Consider the following 24,650-nt stretch of genomic DNA (forward strand, 5'->3'; position numbering starts at 1 on the left):
TGTGTGTGTATACTCCTATTCCCAACCCAAACTCAAAACTCAACTAAAAGAATCAGTGCTGTAGTTTGTTGTTGCTGTCATTTATTCCTTCAATATGGTTGAATTACAAAACTTCTGATAAGGAAAACCGTGTCAGTTTCAACAAGGAGGATGAATTGCTGAAATGTAGCAATCTTATATCCAAGACGAAGAAAGGCTACAGCGGCCAAAGACTTGCAAACCATGCCAGTCCCATGTTGTGTGCCGCTTCCCCAAAGAGCTGAAAGTATTTGCTTCAAATACAGAGGACGTTTCTTTTCTCCCGTGCAGACCCCAGTCTGCGTGACTGGAGTCTGGATGGGAGTAAAGAAACATTACAGCGTTTGATGACCGCCCAACCAGATCCCAGCCAGTACCCCAGTAAAGACCCTCAATTAGACGTCCCTTCAGTGGCAAGAAAGCCAATAATGTAATAATTCCACCTCAACACGGGAGCCAGACAGGACAGTGTTACGTACACCCAGCCAGCTGCCAGTGGTGTAAAGTAACTAAGAACAGTACATTTACTTAGTAAGTACTGTACTTAGTACAATGGTGAGGTATTTGTACTTTACTTGAGTATTTCCAATACTTTTACTTCTACTCCACTACATCTCAGATCCAAATACATTTCCAATACATTTATTTGAAAACTTTACTTGTTACTTTGCAGATGTAAATTATAATATTGTAAAACATACATAAACCACATGTACCCTCCGCAGTACTGGTGACCGGGGGCCGCTCTCCATTCAGACATGCTGCCATTCAGAAATTGACTTCTAATTGTCTGAGTGGCGACACCTCCATAGAGGTTAGGATTAGCCGGGTTAGGGTTAGATATAGGGTTACTGTAGTGACCTCTGCATACCGGTAAGTTGAGCTATACTGGTATACCCCAACTTAAGGCTCAGCTTAATAAAACTGCTTTCTTAATCGGCCTGTGGCCGTTTCAGGTCATGCCCTTTGGCCTCCGTAATGCCCCTGCCACTTTTGAGTGGTTAATGGTAAAGATGGCCCTGTGGTCATGTAGTCATGTTGCCAGCAGTGAAAGGGTCACCGCTGATCTGAACAAAGTCCCGCCATCAAGGACTGGTGACACCTTTGTTTCCTAGAGTTGGCGTTCTACTACCGGCATTTTCTACAGAACTTTTGTCCACCTCAGGCACGGCGGCCAGACAGTGTTACGTTACGCACACCCAGCCAGCTGCCAGTGGTGTAAAGTAACTAAGTACATCTACTTAGTAAGTACTGTTTTTAAGTACTGTACTTAAGAAATTGAGTAGTTCCAATTTCCAACACTATCTACTCCACTACACCTCGGATCCAAATATTGTATTTTTATTCCACTGTATTTATTTGAAAACTTTAGTTACTAGTTACTTTGCAGATATAAATAAAACATACATAAACCACTTTAGCCCTATTCTATACCTTAGCTCTTTTAAATAAGCTCACAACGCATCGCATTGCATCGCATTGTGAGCTTGTAGATCTGCTATTTTCAAACATTTTTGTACTTTTACTTTTGGTACTTTGAGTAAAATGTCATACTTTTACTCAAGTACATTTGAATTCCGGACTTTAACTTGTAACAGAGGATTTCTAGTTTATGTAATAAAACTGCTTTCTTAATCGGCCTGTGGCCGTTTCAGGTCATGCCCTTTGGCCTCCGTAATGCCCCTGCCACCTTTGAGTGGTTAATGGCGAAGATGGCCTTGTGGTCATGTTGTCATGTGGTCAGCGGTGAAAGGGTCACTCACCGCTGATCTGAACAAAGTCCTGCCATCAAGGACTGGCTGACACCTTTGAACCAGGAGAGCTGTGGCGTTTCCTAGATTGGCTTTCTTTGAAAGTGTTATCAGCCAGCTAACAGCCAGGATAGACATTCCAGTGGGATAAGGAGTGCCACAGGGTCTTCCAACAGCTGCAGGAAACATTCACTGGCGACTGTCCTGGCAATCCTCGACCCTGACAATCCATTCATCACCATATCACAGTGACATGGATCTGGGAGCGCATTGCTGTTCCAAGATGGGGAGAATAGAGAATCTACTACAGCTGCTCCCTCAACCGTGGTATAAGTGTGATTATAGCGTGACTCAACAAGGGCTGTTGGCGGAGCTTCGGCCCCTGCAAGCACCATAACTGTATGGAAAGTGGTTCCTGCTAAGGCGCTCAGGTGGCACAGGGGTAAAATGCCCATCTAGCCGGGCAGATAACAGAAATAATCGTTCACTTGCGGATACAAGCACCAAAATTGGCACACATACTCCTTAGGGATTGCTCTTTTCATAAAACCATCTGGCCAAATAAAATTTCAAGATGGCGGCCATTTTTCAAGATGGCCGCCATTGAATATACAGTAATCTTGCATTCCGCAATAAAATACCATAGACCTGTCCTATTTGAATGATCTTGGTGTCAAATCATACATTTTTCACTATGTAGAATCCAAATTTGGACCCATGGACTTACTCACTGGCTTCCTTGTACCATATATCAGTCACGGAATCCTAATATTCTGCTAAATTAGAGGTTTGTGTTATGTCTGACTCGGGTAAAATGGGTGGTAGTGTATATCTAAGTATTGTTAGAGGTTTATAGTGTGTGTGTGTGTGTGTGTGTGTGGGGGGGGGGGGGGGGTGGTGGTAATGTAGTAATGTAGTAACTCAATAGAGCGGATTTCAATGCATAGCGGCTGACGCGGCTAAAATGCATGGTAGATATAATAGCGCCGTGGGATCACTCTTTGTCTAGTCTCTATTCTTCGACCTTTTCGACTTGGGTAACCCTGCCAGGAGTACAAGACTCCTGCCGACATAGCTCTGGGGGTCATGGAGACATGCAAACTGCCTCACCACGATAAGGTGATGATCCCGTCGAGGCAGGAGGTAGTTTTTTTTTTTTTTTTTACGTTTTTTCTATCTAGGGCCTAGGCAGTATAGTACAATAGTATAGTAGGCCTAGACTACAACGCTTCTAAACCTCGCACCTGCAGCTGCACAGTGCCGTGCAGGTCAGACCAAAGCGGTAGCATTTGCATCGACTGCAGTATTCCAACTTGCATCCACACTTGGTCAGCTGCTGGCAACTCTCTGCAATGGGTGGGAGCTCAGTCCAATCAATCTGCCACAGATCTCCTTTCTTGGTCCAGCCCCAGTTGTCAGGAGTCTGCATTTCTGGTTGACATACTGTTGACTGACTCCAGATGCAGGCCGCTTGATAGGAAGCGCGCTTCACATGTTGCTTCAGTGCTGCTTGCGTTGGAGGAATGGCTTCGTATGGCCTCTGCTTCCGAGCAAACAAGTCCAACCTCGCATCATTGACACCTTCAGCTGTGCTGGATCGGTCGTACATCATGACCACAAACTTCTCCAAGGTTTTCATCATCCACTACAGGTGGGTAATGGCTGAGTTTGCTGAAGACACCGGAAGCCTCATCACAAACATTCCAGGTTTGCCACGCAGACTTCTTCCCCTTTCCGCGGAATGCTGAAACAACATCGCAGCCAGTGAAGGCATGGAAGAAGAGCATCCCTTTGCTCTTTTCTGCAAGAGTGCAACACAGGTCATGAACAGGAATCCACTTTAAGTTCTGTTTTTGGCCAAAGGCAACCCACAACTGCTGCAGACCGAGCTCCTGAAGTGCCTGCAGAACACTGACTGCGATGACAACAACATCTGTGTCGTTGGCTTTGACCATGATGACCTTGCTGCCTGCTTCTGTGGCATGCCTGGCATGCACAAAGATCTGTGTGTCCGCTTCTTCGTGACTGCATGGTGCCACCCCAGCCAGATTGATAGTGCTGTTGCTGAGACCATCTTCTTCCTTGGTCACAATGACCACATTTGGTGAGGCCACACATGCTATCTTATCAGCCAGAAAGTTGAATAGCTCAGCTTTGTTGTCATTTTCTCTCATAAAGTTTTGCCATTTTGAAGGAATTTTGCCCAAGCCTGTCACCCTGCGTCTCACCCCACGTCCACGCTTCGATCTAGTTTCAGCTTTCAGACTAGATGGCCGGTAAACATCAAACACAATGTCTGTTCTCTTGTACTTGGTAGAGTATGCTTTTATTGTAGGAAGGACATCAAGCTTTGCGTACTCTTCAAACATCTTTGAACTCCTTGGAGGCAGACTGTTCACCAACGCTGCTCCATCAATGATGATGGTGTCAGCATATGGCTCTGCCTCAGGGATTGTAACTTGGCTCTCAAGAATGGTAGTGAGGTGGGATTTCTGACATGTGTGGAGTTTTCCACCATCACTGAGGGCAGCAGGATGTGACTGGTTCTCATGACGGAAGAACTCCTTCAAGTCACACTCTCTGCTCTGGCATGATATGAACAAACTTTATGAGAGAAAATTACAACAAAGCTGAGCTATTCAACTTTCTGGCTGATAAGATAGCATGTGTGGCCTCACCAAATGTGGTCATTGTGACCAAGGAAGAAGATGGTCTCAGCAACAGCACTATCAATCTGGCTGGGGTGGCACCATGCAGTCACGAAGAAGCGGACACACAGATCTTTGTGCATGCCAGGCATGCCACAGAAGCAGGCAGCAAGGTCATCATGGTCAAAGCCAACGACACAGATGTTGTTGTCATCGCAGTCAGTGTTCTGCAGGCACTTCAGGAGCTCGGTCTGCAGCAGTTGTGGGTTGCCTTTGGCCAAAAACAGAACTTAAAGTGGATTCCTGTTCATGACCTGTCTTGCACTCTTGCAGAAAAGAGCAAAGGGATGCTCTTCTTCCATGCCTTCACTGGCTGCGATGTTGTTTCAGCATTCCGCGGAAAGGGGAAGAAGTCTGCGTGGCAAACCTGGAATGTTTGTGATGAGGCTTCCGGTGTCTTCAGCAAACTCAGCCATTACCCACCTGTAGTGGATGATGAAGACCTGAAAACCTTGGAGAAGTTTGTGGTCATGATGTACGACCGATCCAGCACAGCTGAAGGTGTCAATGATGCGAGGTTGGACTTGTTTGCTCGGAAGCAGAGGCCATACGAAGCCATTCCTCCAACGCAAGCAGCACTGAAGCAACATGTGAAGCGCGCTTCCTATCAAGCGGCCTGCATCTGGAGTCAGTCAACAGTATGTCAACCAGAAATGCAGACTCCTGACAACTGGGGCTGGACCAAGAAAGGAGATCTGTGGCAGATTGATTGGACTGAGCTCCCACCCATTGCAGAGAGTTGCCAGCAGCTGACCAAGTGTGGATGCAAGTTGGAATGCTGCAGTCGATGCAAATGCTACCGCTTTGGTCTGACCTGCACGGCACGGTGCAGCTGCAGGTGCAAGGTTTAGAAGCGTTGTAGTCTAGGCCTACTATACTATTGTACTATACTGCCTAGGCCCTAGATAGAAAAAACTTTTAAAAAAAAAACAAAAAAAAAACGACCTCCTGCCATCACCTTATCGTGGTGAGGCAGTTTGCATGTCTCCATGACCCCCAGAGCTATGTCGGCAGGAGTCTTGTACTCCTGGCAGGGTTACCCAAGTCGAAAAGGTCGAAGGATAGAGACTAGACAAAGAGTGATCCCACGGCGCTATTATATCTACCATGCATTTTAGCCGCGCCAGCCGCTGTGCATTGAAATCCGCTCTGTTGAGTTACTACATTACTACATCCACACCCCCCCCCCCCCCCACACACACACACACACACACACACACACACACACACACACACCCACACACACACTATAAACCTCTAACAATACTAAGATATACACTACCACCCACTTTACCCGAGTCAGACATAACACAAACCTCTAATTTAGCAGAATATTGAGAATTCCGGGACTGATATATGGTACAAGGAAGCCATTGAGTAAGTCCATGGGTCCAAATTTGGATTCTACATAGTGATAAATGTATGATTTGACACCAAAATCATTCAAATAGATCATTCAGGGGATTTTATTGTGGAATGCAAGATTACTGTATATTCAATGGCGGCCATCATGAAAATTGGCCGCCATCTTGATTTTTTTTTTGGCCAGATGGCTTTTTGAAAAGAGCAATGCCTAAGGAGTATGTGTGCCAATTTTGGTGCTTGTATCCGCAAGTGAACGATTCACCTGTAATATGCACTTTATCTGCCTCGCTAATCAGAGAGTCTTTCGAATCCACTGTGGTGCATCTGGCTTGCCGAGCGTCTACACTGAACACAATCCCTTGGGTTTCACGGGAGGGAATCTGGATAGGGAGGGAGATCTTTGCCACTGCGCTAGGCTCCCATCCCATCCCATCCCATCCCATCCCATCCCATCCCAACTAATTGATGCCGAGTCGCATGACAGGGGTCTCACAGCACATGGTTGGTTCTACAGACTCCAGCTTTCGCACATGGACAGCTCAGATCTTTGCCTACGTTCTTAGCTACCTCCCCTGCCGTTACTGTACTTGCATGATACACAGTTGTACAAAACAGTACAGAGAACTGCCGATCCAACCAATATAGGACTGTGAGATACAGAGATCTCCATCTATGGGCACATATGCCATTTACGTCGCACAGACTTAGTCCTACTGATGCCATCAGTGTTCTTCATAGATGGGTATAACAGGGACAAGGCCTGACTGACAGATACTGACACGCACAGACTTTCTCATAAATGGCCTTTTATGGTCAAATCTACAATCATATGGTAGACATCACTCATGGACACAAGTCAGGTTTTACTGCTGTCTGTTCAGAGGACCACGCAAAAAAAATATTGTGAGCATTAGGACATGCGATAAAAAGGGGGGGAAAGACTCAAACTTGCACACGCATAGCTCTGATTTTTTTTACAACTGCTGATCCAACCAATATGCCCATAAAAGGGACAAGGACCGACAGATACATAGATCTCCATATATGCGATTTACGTCACTGTTGTCATCAGGGATCACTGACACCTTCTGGAATCCCTGATCATAACCTCAAGTTGAAAGTAGGCACACCAGTCATGCTGATTAGAAACCTGCAAACAGGTCCCGACCGCACTATCAAGAATGGTGGTAATGCAAATGATGGACAAAGTAATTGGGTGTAAGATGCAGTAAGCACAAACAGGGGTGAAACAATCTTCCTACCAAGAATACCTCACTATGAAAGAGGTGATGAGCTTCCCTTCACCTTCATTAGACGACAGTTCCCTATCCTCTTAACTTTCTCTGTTACCATCAATAAGGGTCAGGGCCAAGAGTGACGAGTTGGCATCTACTTGCCTCACCCTGTGTTTTGCTCATGGCCAACTCTACACAGCCTTCTCCAGGGGAAAGAGAGCCAGTGCCTACCTCACACACTTTGCATTTGCTACTATCTGGATGCATACAGATCTTTGCAATTTCCCCCCTGAAACAACACACAGATGCTCCTAATTACTAATGTTCATACTAGCCTACATACTGACATATACTGTACTGTCATTCTCGATATCATTTCATTTTAGTACTATTTCCTTTCGTATTTGTATATATGTTGCAACAAACACTGTCCTATATTACAACATGACAATAACCCATGACATCTAAAAACAAATGCTATCTCATTTGCATCAACAACTTCACATATGCATAAATACCCAATTGCATATCTTTCATACTCATTGCTCAAACCAACACCTCACTACATGTACACAACTATCTACTATTACATTTTTCTTAGAGCCGCATCCCACTTCCAAGGCCATACACGCCCCTTTACATCCACTTCAACTCATAGCTAGCTCCGATGTCGGTAGAAGGCCATACACGCCCCCTTTACATCCACTTCAACTCATAGCTAGCTCCGCTGTCGGTAGAATGCACGGCACAGCCGTCCGCTGATTCGCTAGAGAGCAAGAGAGAGAGAGAGAGAGTCTCAGGTTACAAGAGGGAAGGGGGGGGGCGCTGCACAGGGGGGGAGAGAGAGAGAGAGAGAGAGAGAGAGAGAGAGAGAGAGAGAGAGAGAGAGAGAGAGAGAGAGACTCAATCGCTAGCCGAGAGCCTGTATCTTACAAGAAGTTCGCGGCCCTTCGGGCCACTCACATCTAGAGTTCACAGCAAGATACTGTCTGTCTGTCTGTCTGTCTGTCTGTCTGTGTGTGTGTGTGTGTGTGTGTGTGTGTGTGTGTGTGTGTGTGTGTGTGTGTGTGTGTGTGTGTGTGTGTGTGTGTGTGTGTGTGTGTGTGTTGCTAAAATGAAAACATTGAAATAATGAAAATAAAACATTGGCAGGCCTATTACAGTAACAATAATAACACAATTAGGCCAAAACTTTTTTTTTTTTCAACAAACTTTTTTTTTTTCAAAATTTTTTTTTTTTTACTTTTTTTTTTTTATTTAAAAAAAAAAAAAAAAGCGGGCGTGGACTCTAGATGTGAGCGGCCCGAAGGGCCGCGAACCTCTAGTGCAGTACAACGTAACTGTGAGGGCTGCATAGCGGCCCGAACTCTAGATGTGAGGGCCGAACTTCTAGTTTACTTAAGTACTGTACTTAAGTACAATGTTGAGGTATTTGTACTTTACTTGAGTTTTTCTAATTTCCAATACTTTTACTTCTAGTCTACGACATCTCTGATTCAAATATTGTATTTTTACTCCATTACATTTATTTGTAAACTTTACTTTGCAGATATAAATTCTAAAATTATAAAACATACATAAACCACTTGAGCCCTAATTTATAATTCTGAGCTGGTAGATCTGCTATTTCCAAACAATTTGTACTTTTACTTTTGGTATATTTTGATGCCAACACTTTTCATAAGTACATTTAGAATTCCAGACTTTTAATTGTAACATGGAATTTCTACATTGCAGTATTGATACTTTTACTTAAATAAAATATGTGAGTACTTTTTCCACCACAGCCAGCTGCCCAGAGCGTGATGATGTGGTCTACTGCTTCAAAGGTTCCATCTGGTTCAGATAGTTGGACCTCTGCATGTGGATAAGTTGAGCTCTACCCCAAGGCTCAGCCTGCTTTCTTCGGACTGTGGCCGTTTCAGGTCATGCCCTTTGGCCTCTGTAATAATGCCCCTGCCACTTTGAGTGGTTAATGGTGAAGATCTGAAGTGACATGGACCTGGCCTGTGTGTATTGTTCCAAGATGGGGAGAATAGAGAATCTACTACAGCTGCTCCCTCAACCAATTTTGCAATTCAACAAGGCCTGTTGGCGGAGGTTCGGCCCCTGCAAGCACTTCTGTCCATAACTGTATGGAAAGTGGTTCCTAGCTAAGGCGCTCGACTCAGGTGGCACTAGGGTAAAATGCCCATCACAGAGTCTATAGGGGTTTGATTCAAATCCACCGTGGTGCATCTGGTTGCCAAGCGTCTACTGAACACAATCCCTTGGGTTTGCGGAAGGGAAGCCGGATAGGGAGGGAGGGAGATCTTTGCCATTCCGCTAGCTAGTGAGGGAAAGTTAGCCGAGTGTTGGACCAATCTGGGAACTAAATGCTTTCCAATAGTTTTCTTCACAAATGTGTTCATAAATGTGTCTACTATCACCTCTGAAATTTGCCAAACCCAACTCCCTTGACAAACTTTATGGGAGCCAATCAAAGTTGGGGGTATCCCGAGGGCCTGGGATTGAAGAAATGGCCAATATGAGCGTATGAGGTGTGTAATTAGGGTATTTTTGGCCTGCTGAATCCATTTCAACCTAAAACTACTTGGCTATTCTAAATTTCAAAAACAAATGGTTCCTTTTCGGTGGCTTGAGATGCTTCAAGGGTACAATTTGGAGGTGCATCCCCAAGCAGGCCAGCTACAGTACTGTACATTGGAGGACAAATGAAGCATGCTGGAACCTACAGTATGGCAGTGATTCTCCAATGCGAGGACACTGGAGCAGAGGACAAGAGCAGTGACATATGCGTATGCGCTTGGGCCTTTAGAGTTAAGTTGAATGATGAGGTTAGGCTTAATGCTAAACGTTAGAGCAGGGGTCTTCAACATGTTCAGGCCAAGGACCCCTAAGTTGAGAGAGAGATGAGGCAGGGAGCCCCACAACCTTTTCATAGATTCCATATAGTTTCATTGTTTGACAGCACAATCGTCAACGCCTCGTCACCGCCTCGCAGAGCAAGGCTTTGAGCTTGTAGATCTGCTATTTTTGGCTAACATTCTCACAATAAGGACACTAGGGTTCAAGTGGTCACTATAAAAGAGTTTCTATCACACAAAGATTTGGAGGACCCCCTATAGTAACTCTGAGGACCCCTAGGGGTCCCGGACCCCCTGTTGAAGACCCCTGCGTTAGAGAATGAGTGCAAGTCAATGTAATGTCCACACCAGCACAATAATGTAAATGTGTTTGTATGTTTAAGAGAGAGAGAGACTAGTAAGGAGCCATGATTGTCCTTTGAAGCGTGTAAGTCAATGTGTTTTTGGGTGTGTATTTGTGCTGCCCATGTGCGATGTGTGCGTGCAAACCGTGCATACAGTACACACATGTATGCGCCCACAGGCATTTGTATGCGTGCAACAGCACACGGTATGTTTTTGTTGGTTTACCTGTCACTGTGAATGAATGAAAAACAAAATGAGCGAAGACATTTGGGAGTAGCAACCTTTATTTCTTTCAACATGTATCCTTAGGTAAAATAGACTTCTTTAACAACATGGTGGTGGGGGTGGGGGTGGGGGTGGGGGGGGGTTAGAGGCTGATACACTTATAGCACCACAGAAAATAAAAGTACAGCAACAATGGACCACTGCTGACAACTACAGTACAGCGACAGTTCGGTGTAAGAACTATAGCACAGGGGAGCTGTATGACGTGCATGCGTGTACATGCATGCATGCGTATGTGCATGTGATGCGTATGTCACAGCGCGTTTGTCTTTGACGTTGTTTTTCACCTCTGGACAATCGGTCATAATAACAGACGTTTCCCTGTCTGATTGATGCTGTCCATATGTATGTGTGTTTGTGTGTGTGTGTGTGTGTGTGTGTGTGTGGGTGGGTGCACGTGCACGTACATGTGTGTGTGTGTTCGTGAGCACGCGTGCGCTGTGAGAGCTTGTGTATATTCAACATGGGCTACTCTGGCACACAGATGACGATAAACAGCTTTTCGCCCGTCATTCGAACCAGGGACCCCATATGAGGTGTTTACAGAACAATCCCCCCATGGCTGTCTTTAAAATAGTCATCCCTCTTAAACGTGCACGCACGCAAGCATTTGAGCATGCATGTACAGGTACGTGCGCATCACATACACACGCTACTATAGCGCACACACACGCACGCACACACACGCGCATTAGCATGGATTGCACATGTTGCGACCAGCTGTTCTGTTTTCATGAGCACCAGGTGAAGATGTGTGTGTGTGTGTGTGTGTGTGTGTGTGTGTGTGTGTGTGTGTGTGTGTGTGTGTGTATGTGTGTGTGTGTGTGTGTGTGTGTGTGTGTGTGTGTGTGTGTGTGTGTGTGTCTGTAGAAAAGCCCGTCTGATGTAACGTCCGGTTTGGTTTGATCTACAAGAACAATATTAAACAGGTCCACCTACAGACCCTGAACACAATCCTTCATGCTGGGGGAGGTGGGGGAGGGAAGAGCCCCAGTCCTGGAGAGATCATTCTTATCACGTAATCAGCCCCTAACGTTAGTCTTCAATGAAAACAATTGACCTTGACTGAAGGAGGAGGTGAACAGGTCAAAATGGCACAGCGATGCAGCTAACGTATAGGTTTAAATCAACCTACCGTGTAAATTTGCCACTTAAGCCCTATTAAATAGCCGAATAGCAGAAATAGCCGTTCAAGTGACGGCACTCCCCGTCACATGGCAACGCTTTGTGAGACTTGTAGATCTATTTTTGAATTTGTTTCAAAAGGACTATTATGACATGCCCAAAATAGGGATGCCATGGGTTAAAGTGGTTAGCGTACTCCGTTGTGGAAGGATAAAGTGTGGTGCTTGGCAACGGCCCACTGCTGCCGTCTCTCCCCAGGACTGGGGCTGCGGCTGCCCCTCTACTTATACAGACCTTTCAGTCTGCCAAACACACAATCCTTAGTCGTATTCTGACATAAAAACAAAAAAAAGCACTGGACAGTGTATTATAAATGGGAGTGAAACTGAATACTTTGTAATGGACCTAGAAAACTAAAGCATGTTCGTCCAACATTGTGCGGGCGGGTTTCCCCTGCGCTCAGGGCAGGGAGACCCTGCGGGAAACGGTTTGGTGGAAGACGCCCCGCAGCAGAGAGGGGTAGTCGGGCACGCGGAACAGGTGACGCTGGGCGAAGGACACGTCGTCCCGTCTCCCCCGGCTCACCAGCGTGCGCAGGTTGAACTCGTTGACCTGGCTGCCCACGGAGATGACGAACAGCTCCACGCCGGCGTCCGCCACCTGCAGCACGCGCTTCTCCAGCACGGCGTCGGTGACGCCCTGCGACCTGCCGTCCGAGAACAGCACCAGCTTCTTCTTCCTGCCGCTGCCGCCGCCGTCACCGCGGCCCTGGAAGCGCTGCATGGCGAAGTTCATGGCGCCCACCACGTCGGTGCCGTCGTTCTGGAAGGCGGCCTCCTCGACGCGCAGCGCCAGCTGGGTGACGTTGGCGGTCATCTCCTGCTCCATGCGGGCGCTGCGGCTGTACTGGGCCACGCCCACCCGTACGCCCACCCGCCCTTTGCGCTCGGCGGACAGGAAGCGCTCGGCCAGGCGCCGGACGAACGCCTTGCTGGTGTCGAAGTTCTTCTGGCCGACGCTGGCCGAGCTGTCCATCATCAGCAGGATGTCGGTGTCCTCCGCGAAGGTGACTGCAATGTACAGAACACAGACGGGTCAATGACGATGGCACTGCCATCCACTAAGTCACTGTTTCCCCAATCTGGGAACCCATCATCAGAGAAAGGGCGACATCCACTCGGGCTGTCTATCATTGACTCTGTCTCGAGAGATTGCTGTTTCGCCAAACAGTGTGTCGGAACCCCCAGGGGGGTCCCCAGATGATTAACTTAATATGAAACATTGTTTTCTCACTCAACAGTAAACAAACCAACATAAAGTTTAAGTGTAAAGAGGGTGTCTGCACTTTTCTAAAGTGACAACTTAAGGACTTTTTAATACCTCTAAAATGACAAGTTAAACATTTGCCAAATTGTCAAATATTAGAGGCAGAAATTGTGAAAATAGCAGATCTACATGCTCACAACGCCTCGCAGCGCAAGGCGTTGTGAGCATGTAGATCTGCTATTTTCACAATAGAACCGTGTTAGACAAAATATAATTCCTCAACTCTTAGCGCTCAGCGCGAGGCGTTGTGAGCATGTAGATCTGCTATTTTCACAATAGAACCGTGTTAGACAAAATACAGTATAATTCCTCAACTGCTCGTCAGGGTGGGGGGGTCCCCAGTTAACATGTGATTATTTTGGGGGTCGTGGCCTGAAAAGGTTGAGAACCACTGCACTAAGTCACTGTTTCCCAAACAGTGTGTCGGGAATCATTTGTGGGTCACAGACCAATTTGGGGTCACGACTAGAGTAAAAATCCCATATTCTTTTCCTACTTTTAAAAAGAATATGCATATATTTTTTCTTTTTAATTAAAAAAAATATATAAAATACATTTTAAAACAAACAAACAAATAAACAAACACATCTAAGAAATTCCATGAATAAAAATAACAGAAGTAGTGAAAATAGCCAATCTTCAAGCGTGGCACTTAGCGACGTGTTGTGCCCTTGTAGTTCTGCTATGTGTCCCCAGGCAAACCTGACAAGTTTGGGAACTGCACAAAATGACTTAGCCTGTCATTAGATTTAAAGGACAGTAGATGTAGATTAGTAAGAAAGACAAATGGATAAAGATGGAGGAGAAGCCTATTTCTATAGGCTTCTCCTCCTGAATGTCGATTCAGCCAATCATGTATGATATATATAATCATGTATTATACTGTATACAGTAGTATAAGAGAAAACACACTTACTGGGACATTTGTAGTTTGGACACTTCTTATCTGGTGTTGGAAGCAAGAAAGAAAAGATAACTAAGTCAGTTTATTTACATGGAATGATTTACATTTGGCACCTGTACATGAGTGTGTGTTTGTGTTGTACCTTGACAGATGTTGGCAGTGAGGTTCTGCAGGAACTCGTCGTCCAGCAGCATGGCATAGTTGTCCAGGACCTCGGTGAAGCCGGGCTTGTCAGGGTCATTCTGACACGACATGTCCCCCAGCTGCTCACTGTTGGGCTGGCGGCCGGAGTAATCCTTCACCCCTAAACCTCCCACCTGGAGGAACACAGGGTTTTAACAAAATGGTTGCTCATCAGCACTTAAGGGATGGTTGGGGTGATATACTGTACTGTATACTGGAGCACCGTTGCCGTACAAAGAACTGCTTTAACCCCTGTATGGTTCTTTAGAGCAGGGATCTTCAACAGGGGGTCCGGGACCCCTAGGGATTCCCCAGAGTTACTACAGGGGTGGCATAGCTCAGGGGTTGAGAAACCGTTATTGGAGCACAAAGGGTTCCCGAAGGGTTCCCAGTTCGAATCCGGGCTCCCCCTGAGTTAATGTCGAAGAGTCCTTGAGCAAAACTCTGAACCCCTAGTTGCTCCCGGTGAGCAGGTTGGTGCCTTGCATGGTTTCCACTGCCACCGGTGTATGAATGTGTGCGTGAATGGGTGAATGTAATGCACAATCTATGTAAAGCGCCTTGGATTTTTTCTTTTTTTTTTTTTTTAACAGGGGGTCCTCCAAATCTTTGAGTGATAGAAACTTTCCTCCTTTTTTATATTAACCACTTGAACCCTAGTGTCCATATTCTGAGAACTTTAGCCAAAAAATAGCCTATCTACAAGCTCACAACGCCTCGCAGCAGAGCTTTGGTGTAGAGGGGAAAAATAGCAGACTAAGTACAGAGTGAAAGGTCAAGTTTATTTTTAAGTATTGACGGTTCAAGTGGTTAAATATTGGAAAACACAATTTGACATGAATCCAAAATACACTGATGATTGTGCTGTCAAACAATGAAACTATATGGAATCTATCAACAGGTTGTGGGGGTCCCTGCTTCATCTCTCTGTCAACTAAGGGGTCCTTGGCCGACTAAGGACCCCTGGGGGCTCCCTGACCCCACTTTGAGAACCACTGCTGTAAGGGTCCATTTGGTGATATTTGTACACTGTCAGTTATAAATCAATAAACACTGAAAACTTTACTGTGTAGGTTTTTTTTTTACATTTGTATATTTAGGTATTCAATTTAGATTAGGGCTGGGATGCGATTAAAAATTTTAATCTAATTAATTACAGGCTCTGTGATTAATTAATCGCAATTAATCACATTTTAATCGCACATCGATATTTGACCTGAGAAGCATTTCTTTTTCAAGTAAAACACATTTTGTTGTACGAGTGAATCAACAAGTGAGTTTTTTAAACCTAAATTTCGCATCCACTGGGCCAAGCAAAGCGCTCTGATCGGCTACTTCTCCCTTTGCGTTTGTTGTCTCTTCTTGGTTGGTGCATCGCTATGATCGGTATGCCCGATACTGAAGGTTCTGTGGTGCAAAAACTAAGTGCGATTAAAATGCGTTAATTTTTTTAATCGCGTTAATTTTCTGTAATTAATTAATCGCAATTAATCAGTTAAAGTCCCAGCCTTAATTTAGATGTTTTGTTTTTACGTGTTTTAAGCGCCAGAGGGGTGGCAACTGGAGCAGACGGGAGTTAGAGAAGTTGTCCATAGCAGAAGACTTCAGTACCATAAATTGACTTGTTTTTATATGAATGGGTCGACTCCAAGAGGCATTAACAATCATTTGCGAGAAGAAAAAAGTAAGTGGGTCAGTAAGAAGCATTCATTATCCGACAAGCATCGTAAAACCTTACACAGTAAAGTCTTGAGTGTTAACCTAACTATGAGTTACATTTTACTTTTGAGTTAAATGAGAGTGTAAAAGGGTTAATTAACATTTATGGGTCAATCTTGACACCCTGAGAGTGTCAAAATTGACCCGTTGCACTTAGCCTCTTGAGTCCAAACATCCCTATTCTGGAGTGAACATTCTCATGAAAATAGCAATCTACAAGCTCACAACGTGTTGTGACATGTTGAGAGCTTGCAGATAGGCTATTTTCGGTGAAGAGATTTGGTGTAGAGAGGGGGAAAAAAGACAACTCTGGTCAAGTTTACCAGAGTATAGAGTGGGTTAAGTGGTTACAAATGGGCCCCAACCTCCTTTCCCATTGTGGATTATGTCTCTGTGTCCATACGAGCACTCACAAGAAAATGTGCTGGACTGTTTATTGGAATGTGTTTCATTTATTTGTGCCATGCCCAGGGACATGCAGAGAATGTTAGAGAGGCAAGGGCTAAAATGTCTAAAATGGCGTTTTGGTGAAAATATTGAAAATAGCAGAGGTCGGCTATTTTCGGTGCTTTAGACCACACTAAACTAAGCATAATCAAGTGCATACTGGAGCTGTGACGTACGGCATGGATTTCTACACAGAGAAGGCAATTCCTTCGACATAAGATGCTGCATTCAAGTTCAGGAGAGTTTGGACAAGGCAATTTGTCTTGAACGCTGCCTTCGGGTATGGCATGCAAAGAGAGCATTTGCATTTCTTTCACTATGGAGAAGGCACTTTTTACAGACGGGTAAAAGGGCAGGGGCTCAAGCCCCCTTTGATGTCTATGTCTGTGCACGTGCATGGCCATGGCTTACCCTGATGCCCTTTCCACAGAGTGTTGTGAGGGGAACTTTGTCTCTGGTGATGTCGGAGCGGCCGTCTGTCAACACCAGCACCACACGGTTCTTATCGGCCGCCAGGCGGTTGATCATGTTGTTCACAGAGAACTGCAGGGCCTCGCCCGTGTATGTGGCCTCAGCCAGCCAACGCAGGTTTCTTATAGCCCTACGCACGCACACACACACATTTTAACCATTTATTTATGTCCACATAAAGGAGAAACATACAGGGACACAAATATTATAGGTGCAGTAAGGTTACATTCACAAAATCATGGCACATGTCTCTATGATACAATAATGTCACTGAGTACTTACTCTATGTGTATGAGTAGCAGCGTCTCTGCCATATATGGCAGCTGACAATTAAACACGCACAGCGACACCGTTTGTATGTTTGTATCTGTGCGTGCATGTGTGTGTGCATGCCTGCGCGGGCGTGTGTGTGTATGTGTATGTGTGTGAGGGCCCGGCGAGCATCTGCTAACTCAGGGGTTCCCAAACTTTTTTGTCTCAGGGCACCCCATGAATATTTTTTTAATCCGAGGCACCCCTACATTATAATTTTCACTCCCAGCACCTTATATTTATAGAATATCGTTGTTGTCAGGTGGAAACCTTGTATGTCCAAAACCGTTAGTTTTGTATTTATCATCTATAAAATGTACTAACTAAACTAGTAAAAACAGCAGATCTACAAGCACACGAGGCGTTTGCGTTGTGTGCTTGTAGATCGGATGTTTTCTCTAGTTTTGTGCGACAGTCTTGTATGATGAAGCAGGGCTTTGCGTTACCAAAAGACATACACATTTGAAACTTGGAGATACAAGGTTTCTGCCGACAGCGACGATATTTTAGTGATTATGTTGCGAGGAAAACGTTGAGATAATAGGCATTTTGGTTAGAACTGACTGAAAATAACTTTGTACTTACTTGAATTTTTTCAAGTGTCCAAATAAATTCCAAATATTATCAAATGATCTCACGGCACCCCTGGACTGCCATCACGGCACCCCAGGGTGCCCCGTCACCCACTTTGAAAACCCCTGTGCTAACTCACTGTTTCAACTCGGGGAGGGTCTTGATGTTGGGGTCTCCGAGCTGGACAACTTCTTGAGCATTCCCTCCACTGTACTGAACCACACCCAACCTGGACTCATTAGCACCAAACTGGAAAGAGAAACAGGAAAGGATGAGTGAGTGTTTATGTGCATGCTTGTGTGTGTGTGTGTGTGTGTGTGTGTGTGTGTGTGTGTGTGTGTGTGTGTGTGTGTGTGTGTGTGTGCGCACTGTGTGTGTGCACGCGCTGTGTGTCTATGTGTGTGTGTGTGTGTGTGTGTGTGTGTGTGTGTGTGTGTGTGTGTGTGTGTGTGTGTGTGTGTGTGTGCGCGCGTGCACGTGCATGCAGTGCACATGTTTTCCTCTGTTAACATTTCTGAGCCACACCCACCTTAAGCAATTATATCCAAACTGTGGAATGACCGCGTCATTGGCCTGATATAAAAGTTAGCGTCCAAACCATGAAAAAAATGTCCTCCATTCACACATTTCTATTTTGAGTTCTCTGTCCGCAAAGCAAAACTCCCATCTGCAAGGACAGCTTCATAACACTTTGCAGCTTGCACCGTATCATCATGTTAAGTCAAACAATGCCTCATGGGTGAAGTAATGGTCATTCTGCAAAGACAGCGCTGAGGCCTGCGACCGTAATGCGAACCAGAGTAAGGCTTGATTTATGCTTCTGTGTCCTACGGTGTGGCAAAATCTCGATATTTTGATGTCCCGCTGTTTCGAATCTTACAATATCCTCACAGTCAACCAGTGGGCTCCAGCCCACAGGTTGGGAATCACTGCTTTAAGTAACCTTTAACCCAAAACTGTCGCTATTGATGTGGCGTTCCTGTGTGTGTGTGTGTGTGTGTGTGTGTGTGTGTGTGTGTGTGTGTGTGTGTGTGTGCACGTGCACACGTTTGTTTTTCCCCCAGAGTGGGGTCCCTAACTTAACACGGATGATCGCGATTACAATGATATGTTTCCGGTGGAAAGAAGCCAACTCCTTCGTTTACACCCATATTTGGAAAATAAATCTGTGGATCTTCAAAGGTTAGTAAAAACTTTGATTTGAATTGATAAGAACCAGAAAGTGAATCGATAACATCTTAACATTACCCATCCCTAGTTGTGTGGACAGAGGGACCAAGATTTCCATCTTTAGAGCCCTGCTGCTAGCGAGGTGAATAGGCATTCAAGACAAAATAAATACCGTAATTGCTGGATTATAAGTCGCACTTGAATATAAGCCGGCTACATTTAGAACAAAAAACTAATGTTTACATATATAAGCCGCACCTGACTATAAGCCGCAGGTGTCCTTCCTGCTTCCTGCTAGAGCGCCCCTGGTGGCCGTTAGCTGTAGAAATCTATATATAAATCCTTGTGAAAGACCATTGTAAAACTAACTAACTGGCCGTTATATGTAAAAATCTCTATATAAGCCGCACCGTTGTAAAAGCCGCAGGGTTCAAAACATGGGGAAAAAGCCGCGGCTTATAGTCCGGCAATTACGGGTACATACAAAGATTTAGGGATACAAATCAGCGTCACTAACTTTAACTTGCTGGTCCTTCATCAGACGGTCTATGACGGTGATGATGAAGTCCTTGGCCAGGGCGAAGTTGGAGGCACCGATACTCTCTGAGCTGTCCACAATGAACGCCAGGTCCAGGGGTCCACACTTACACTCTATAGCACACACACACACACACACGCACACACGCACACGCACACGCACACACACACGCGCACGCACACGCGCGCGCACACAAACACATACACATACACACACACACACACACACACACACACACACACACACACACACACACACACACACACACACACGCACACACACGCACACGCACACGGTGGTAAACACACACACAAAATTACAGACAGTAATCACAAAACAATCAGTACAGTAGAGATAAGTATAGGGGAAATATACTTAGATTGGCCGGCGCCATCTGTTTCTAATTGGGTGGGGGTGGGGGGTAAAAAAAACAATATCAAAGATCTAGTAGGTGGAGATAAAACTTACCACAACAAGCTGTGAGATGAGGGAAGCACCCCAACAACAACAACAAAAAGAAAGAGAAGCAAAAATAAGATTCATTAATCAGAGTTGAAATTGTTAAGACAACATAACCCGCTCAACCTTCACATTCTTGGTTTCCACTGAATGTATTCTGGAGTTGAAGTAAAGAGTGTGCGTATTATGTTTGTGCGTGCGCGTGCGTTTGTGGGGAATAATGTGTGTAACTGCATGTTCAGTTCGAGGGTGGACTTACAGCAGAGCTTCATGATGATATCCAGAATCTCACATTCCTGAAGAAGAGGAAGAAGGAAAAGCAGAGGTGGAATGTCTGTTACAGTATGGTCTGGTGTGGTGTGGTGTGGTGTGGTGTAGTGTAGCATTACATAGCATTACATAACTCACGGGAGCACACGGACACAACTTGGGGTCTTTCCAAAAGCAGAAAAAAAGGAAACATCTTGAATTGAAATTGACTTCAGAGACTGCCTCTCGGTCAAACGCTGCACTTATTGTGTCCAGGAAATTGGCCCTGTGGCCTCTGACTTGCAGTTCAAACAAAAGTGCAAACCAATATGGCCACAGGGGGAATTAAGTCTGGGGTACTTAGCCGCCCAGCCCCGTGGCTGGAGTTAAGGGGTGAAGGAGGGTCATAGGTTTGAAGGTTAGCTATGCTGATTTCAGGGTGCGAAGGAGGGCCAAAGATATGAAAGGTAGACTGATTAAATGTGGAGGATTTAAGTCTAGGGTACATAACCGCCCAGCCCCGTGGTGGCTATGCTGAGTTCAAGGGTGTAGGATGGACAAAGGTACAGTAGACTGATTAAATGTTTTTTTTAAACTCACGTCGGTTCCTGGAGGTCCTGGAGGCCCTGGAGGTCCCTGGAGGGAGAGAGAGAGAGATACAGACAGTGAGAGAGGCAGAGAGCGAGGCAGGGGGAATGGGAGGGAGAGGGGGATGAGTGATTCACTATCGTGTTTGTAGTATTTACCAGTATCATATCTGCCAGACCACTGGTTTCTCCTCTTGACTGAATGTAAACTGAATGCATAGTTAGAGCCCGGGGCTAACTTACAGTGAAGGAGAAAAGAAAATCACTGGCCTTAAATGTGATGATTTTTTAAGAGGAAAATAAAACGTTACTCCCTTTGAATTCGATGCAAACCAGAATCCGAGTCATTTAACCCACATCCATCCCCACCCACACGCTCAGCCCAAACTACAACAACAACGCAGAAACTGTTCTGTCTCCCGACACACCATTCTGTGTGTCTTGCGCTGCTTGCAGGGCAAAGCATCTGTTTTCTTTTTTAACAGACACAAATTTCACTTTTAAGGGTTCTTTTCTTTTTTCTGTGTGTTGTGCGGCAACGAAGGCAGGCGCACGCCGCACGCACAAACACACACAGAGTGAAACAGCAAAAAAGTGAAAGAGCATTTAATTGTAGACTGGAGAATTCATCCCACAGACATAACTCAAACTGTTCCTGCAGAAATATGCAGCAGAGCCACAAGCCAGAGGAGAAGAAGAGGGGGAGCCAGGGAGAAGAGCACAGCAGATTAAGAGAAGAGTGGGGAAAATTGGAAAGGTTAGAGTTCACGGTTGATGGAATGGAGCCCAGGAGTTCAGGTCTTCATGCACATTGTACGTCAGTGGTTCTCAAACCTCCTCATGTCAAGGACCACTAAATTAATATGCATTTGCCCGCTTATCCTCATCTGAAAATATTTTGTGCCCGAGGCAGGGACCCCATACAAGACTTAAAATGTTTCAAAAATATTCCCCCAAAAATCTAAAACCACACAACGCATTGCATCATGCCACGTTGTGAGCTGGTGGATCTGCTGTTTTGAAATAGCCAATTTGTATATATGGTTAAAATGCTTAAACAAAATGTGATGCTGTATGAACTCATTTTGCTTTTATAGCTAGGCCTATAGATACCTATCTTATCCCACAGGGGAACTTCAGCAGTTTCAGGGACCCCCTGGAACCCACTCAAGGACCCTGGGAGTTCCCGGACCCCACTTCGAGTAAAGGGGAGAGTGGTAAAAATTGGAAAGGTTCAAGGTTGATGGAATGAAGCCCAGGAGGACGCTGTGGGCGCTGGCGGCGTGTTCCTCCCTCCGTGTCATCAGCGCCCACACCCTAGGTGGGGTTGGCGATAGGGCTTTCTGTGTGGAGTTTGCATGTTCTCCCCGTGTCTCCTAGGGTTGATACCCTCACAAAAACATGCACGTAATCCTGGTCTCAATAATGCCTCCCCCTGGCCAGCCGGGGCGCCTGATGGAGGGGAAAGGAACTGGTTGGAATAACGTGTTCCTTCCACGCGCTACGTCCAAACCAGGGAAATCTCCACTGTCGGGTGAAAAGAAGCAACTTGGACTCCTCATGCATAGAAGGAAGCATGAGGTCAGTCCGTTGTCTCCCCAGGCGCGGCAGAGGGAGAGCAGAGCCCAGGATTACATAGGCAATTGGCACTGGGTGAAAAAATGGGTTACAAAATTGTGGGATAAAAATTTAGAGAAGGGAATGAAGCCCAGGAGAACAGGTCCTCATGCATATTGTACATCTGACAGGAACCAGCCTTTTGTACTTTACGTCACTTCAATTGCTCAGCTGATGCACGTTGTGAAAGCATGGGAGATTTGTTGACACTATTTTCGGGAAAGACTGAGGGCATGTGTGCACGTTTATAGAATTGGGGAGGGATCTATTTTGGAGGCAGAGGCATTAATCCCTCCCTGCTATGTCTGGACTTGTACATGCACGCCGAAGCACAGGCACCTACACACACACACGCATGCACGCACGCGCACACGCGTGCACGCACGCGCACACGCATGCACGCACACGCACGCACGCACGCACGCACGCACGCACGCACACATTTCAATTTCTTTATTTGAGTCCACATTTATAAAATACATTACAAGGGACACAAATATTTTCAGTTGCTTTTGATGTCCCACATGCTTGAAACAACATGTATCAGTGCATAAATCCAAGTCCAGACTATACAGAATCAACACGTCATGAGCTTATTCACAGTCAAATGGTCATACATTACAGTCTGTATTAACACCGGACAAGTAATTATGGGTACAAATAGCACCTTCTCCTCCAAATGGATCTACTGCCTATAATCGAGGAGATTGAGCAATAGGTTGCGAGCTGCTTTGCCTTATACTTGGACAACCCCAAAATCCTCAGGCCCCTGACCACCAGCCTGTGGACATGGCCCAGGCTGCCAAATATAAAAACAATGAGCTGACACTTATATCCTAGATCTATAATGGCCTGTACTAATGGTTGGTATTTAACCTGTTTAGTGAGGAAAGCTTCCTCCAAACTTGAATCAAAAGTACAGCCAACTTCCAATAAGAAAACCTCTCTGCTGTTCTCATCAATCACAATGACGTCTGGTGTATTTGCTATTATATTTGCAAACACATGGGGGTCATTGCTTTGAAACATTTCTGGTTGCACACAAGAATGTTTGTAAAACACAGCAGAGGAATCAAACATAGGTGACACGTCTTTTGCAATAATGTCAACAATTCTGTCATGCCTGGCAATGTAAAGTCCTTTGTAAACATTACAGCCGTTTAATATATGAGACATAGACTCTATGATTTGATACTGTCCGTGGTGTAAACAGTAAGAGTCATGCGCATTTGGATACCAAATGGACAGGTTCAGTTTGGTAGGCAGCACTTGGAGTCGTGCTTTCACGGCAAAGATGAGAATATCCTCATCAATAGCTACATTTTTAAGAATGGAGTGGGACACCGAATGATCAGCTGACTGCAGGCAAGCAAGCTTACCTTGCAGTCGCAGTCCACACACACACACACACACACACACACACACACACACACACACACACACACACACACACACACACACACACACACACACACACACACACACACACACACACACACACACCAACACAAATCCTCAATGTAACCAAATTGACATTTACTGGTCCATTTGGCACAAAGATAAATTAACAATGAGGATTTGACTGATGTTTTTTTTTGTGTCATTCTTACCGATCTGCCCTCAGGTCCTCTGTGACCTTTGCCCCCTTTTGGTCCGGGATCCCCTGGCAGGTTATTCTGTAGACAGAAAGAGAAATAATATAGGATCAGAAACACAGTGTAAGAGGATCTGGTGATCTACTGGCTTCCTATGTATGGGCTAATTGAATTGTCCATTTTTGTTTTTCCTGTTGAGCAGCTTGTATATCAAGGTCAGTTTATGATCTATTAAGAGCAGAACAATTTTGTTTGTATGGTTTCGTAACAGCACAGTATATCCTGATGGCCCTTAACTCCTCATCATCAGATCAGGTCATGAACATAATTCAACTGTGTCCCCACTCCCCGAGTGTTCTATTTAAGTTATAATAATAGTATTTCTTTTTAATGATAATGTGTAGTACTGTATACTGTAATGTATAATTCTGTCTACTCCGAGCACACACCAAGCCAATTTCCAAAAAGGGGTGCTCAGAGGAGAGCATATCTCTGCCAGGCCGTCAAAAGTATTGTGTCCTTCATACTAGAGAATCTTGCATTATCAATAATAGACCGTGCCCGTTGGGCACCGATCTACTCAGTATCAGTAACGATGCAAATTGGGATGCATGCATGATCCGTTGTGTGCTTGTAGATCTGCCATTTTCACTAGTTTTGTGCAACAGTCTTACTGTATATGATGAGGCAGGACTTTAATTTAATTTACGAAAAACAAACTTGCAAATTTGAAACTTGGAGATACAAGGTTTCTGCTGGACAGTGGACACTGCTGGACACGATATGTATCTTTGAATTATT

General features: G+C 45.2%; 1 protein-coding gene across 1 annotated transcript in view; it reads right to left on the bottom strand.

Annotated features, from left to right (window-relative positions):
* Positions 1–10,565: 10,565 nt before the first annotated feature.
* The window catches only part of col6a1 (collagen, type VI, alpha 1), a 47,117-nt gene continuing 33,032 nt past the window's right edge, over positions 10,566–24,650 (bottom strand). Inside the window, exons 26-35 of the mRNA XM_080725232.1 lie at positions 23,865–23,930; positions 20,651–20,686; positions 20,061–20,097; positions 19,811–19,819; positions 19,322–19,455; positions 17,774–17,883; positions 16,690–16,879; positions 14,072–14,246; positions 13,942–13,971; positions 10,566–12,769 (exon numbers count right to left, since the gene is read on the bottom strand). Coding sequence (XP_080581358.1) covers positions 12,159–12,769; positions 13,942–13,971; positions 14,072–14,246; positions 16,690–16,879; positions 17,774–17,883; positions 19,322–19,455; positions 19,811–19,819; positions 20,061–20,097; positions 20,651–20,686; positions 23,865–23,930 — 1,398 coding nt within the window. The 3' untranslated portion in view covers positions 10,566–12,158. The remainder of the gene's footprint in view (positions 12,770–13,941; positions 13,972–14,071; positions 14,247–16,689; positions 16,880–17,773; positions 17,884–19,321; positions 19,456–19,810; positions 19,820–20,060; positions 20,098–20,650; positions 20,687–23,864; positions 23,931–24,650) is intronic.

This window comes from Nannobrachium achirus, assembly GCF_963921795.1.
Source record: "Nannobrachium achirus genome assembly, chromosome: 5".
Lineage (NCBI taxonomy): Eukaryota > Metazoa > Chordata > Actinopteri > Myctophiformes > Myctophidae > Nannobrachium > Nannobrachium achirus.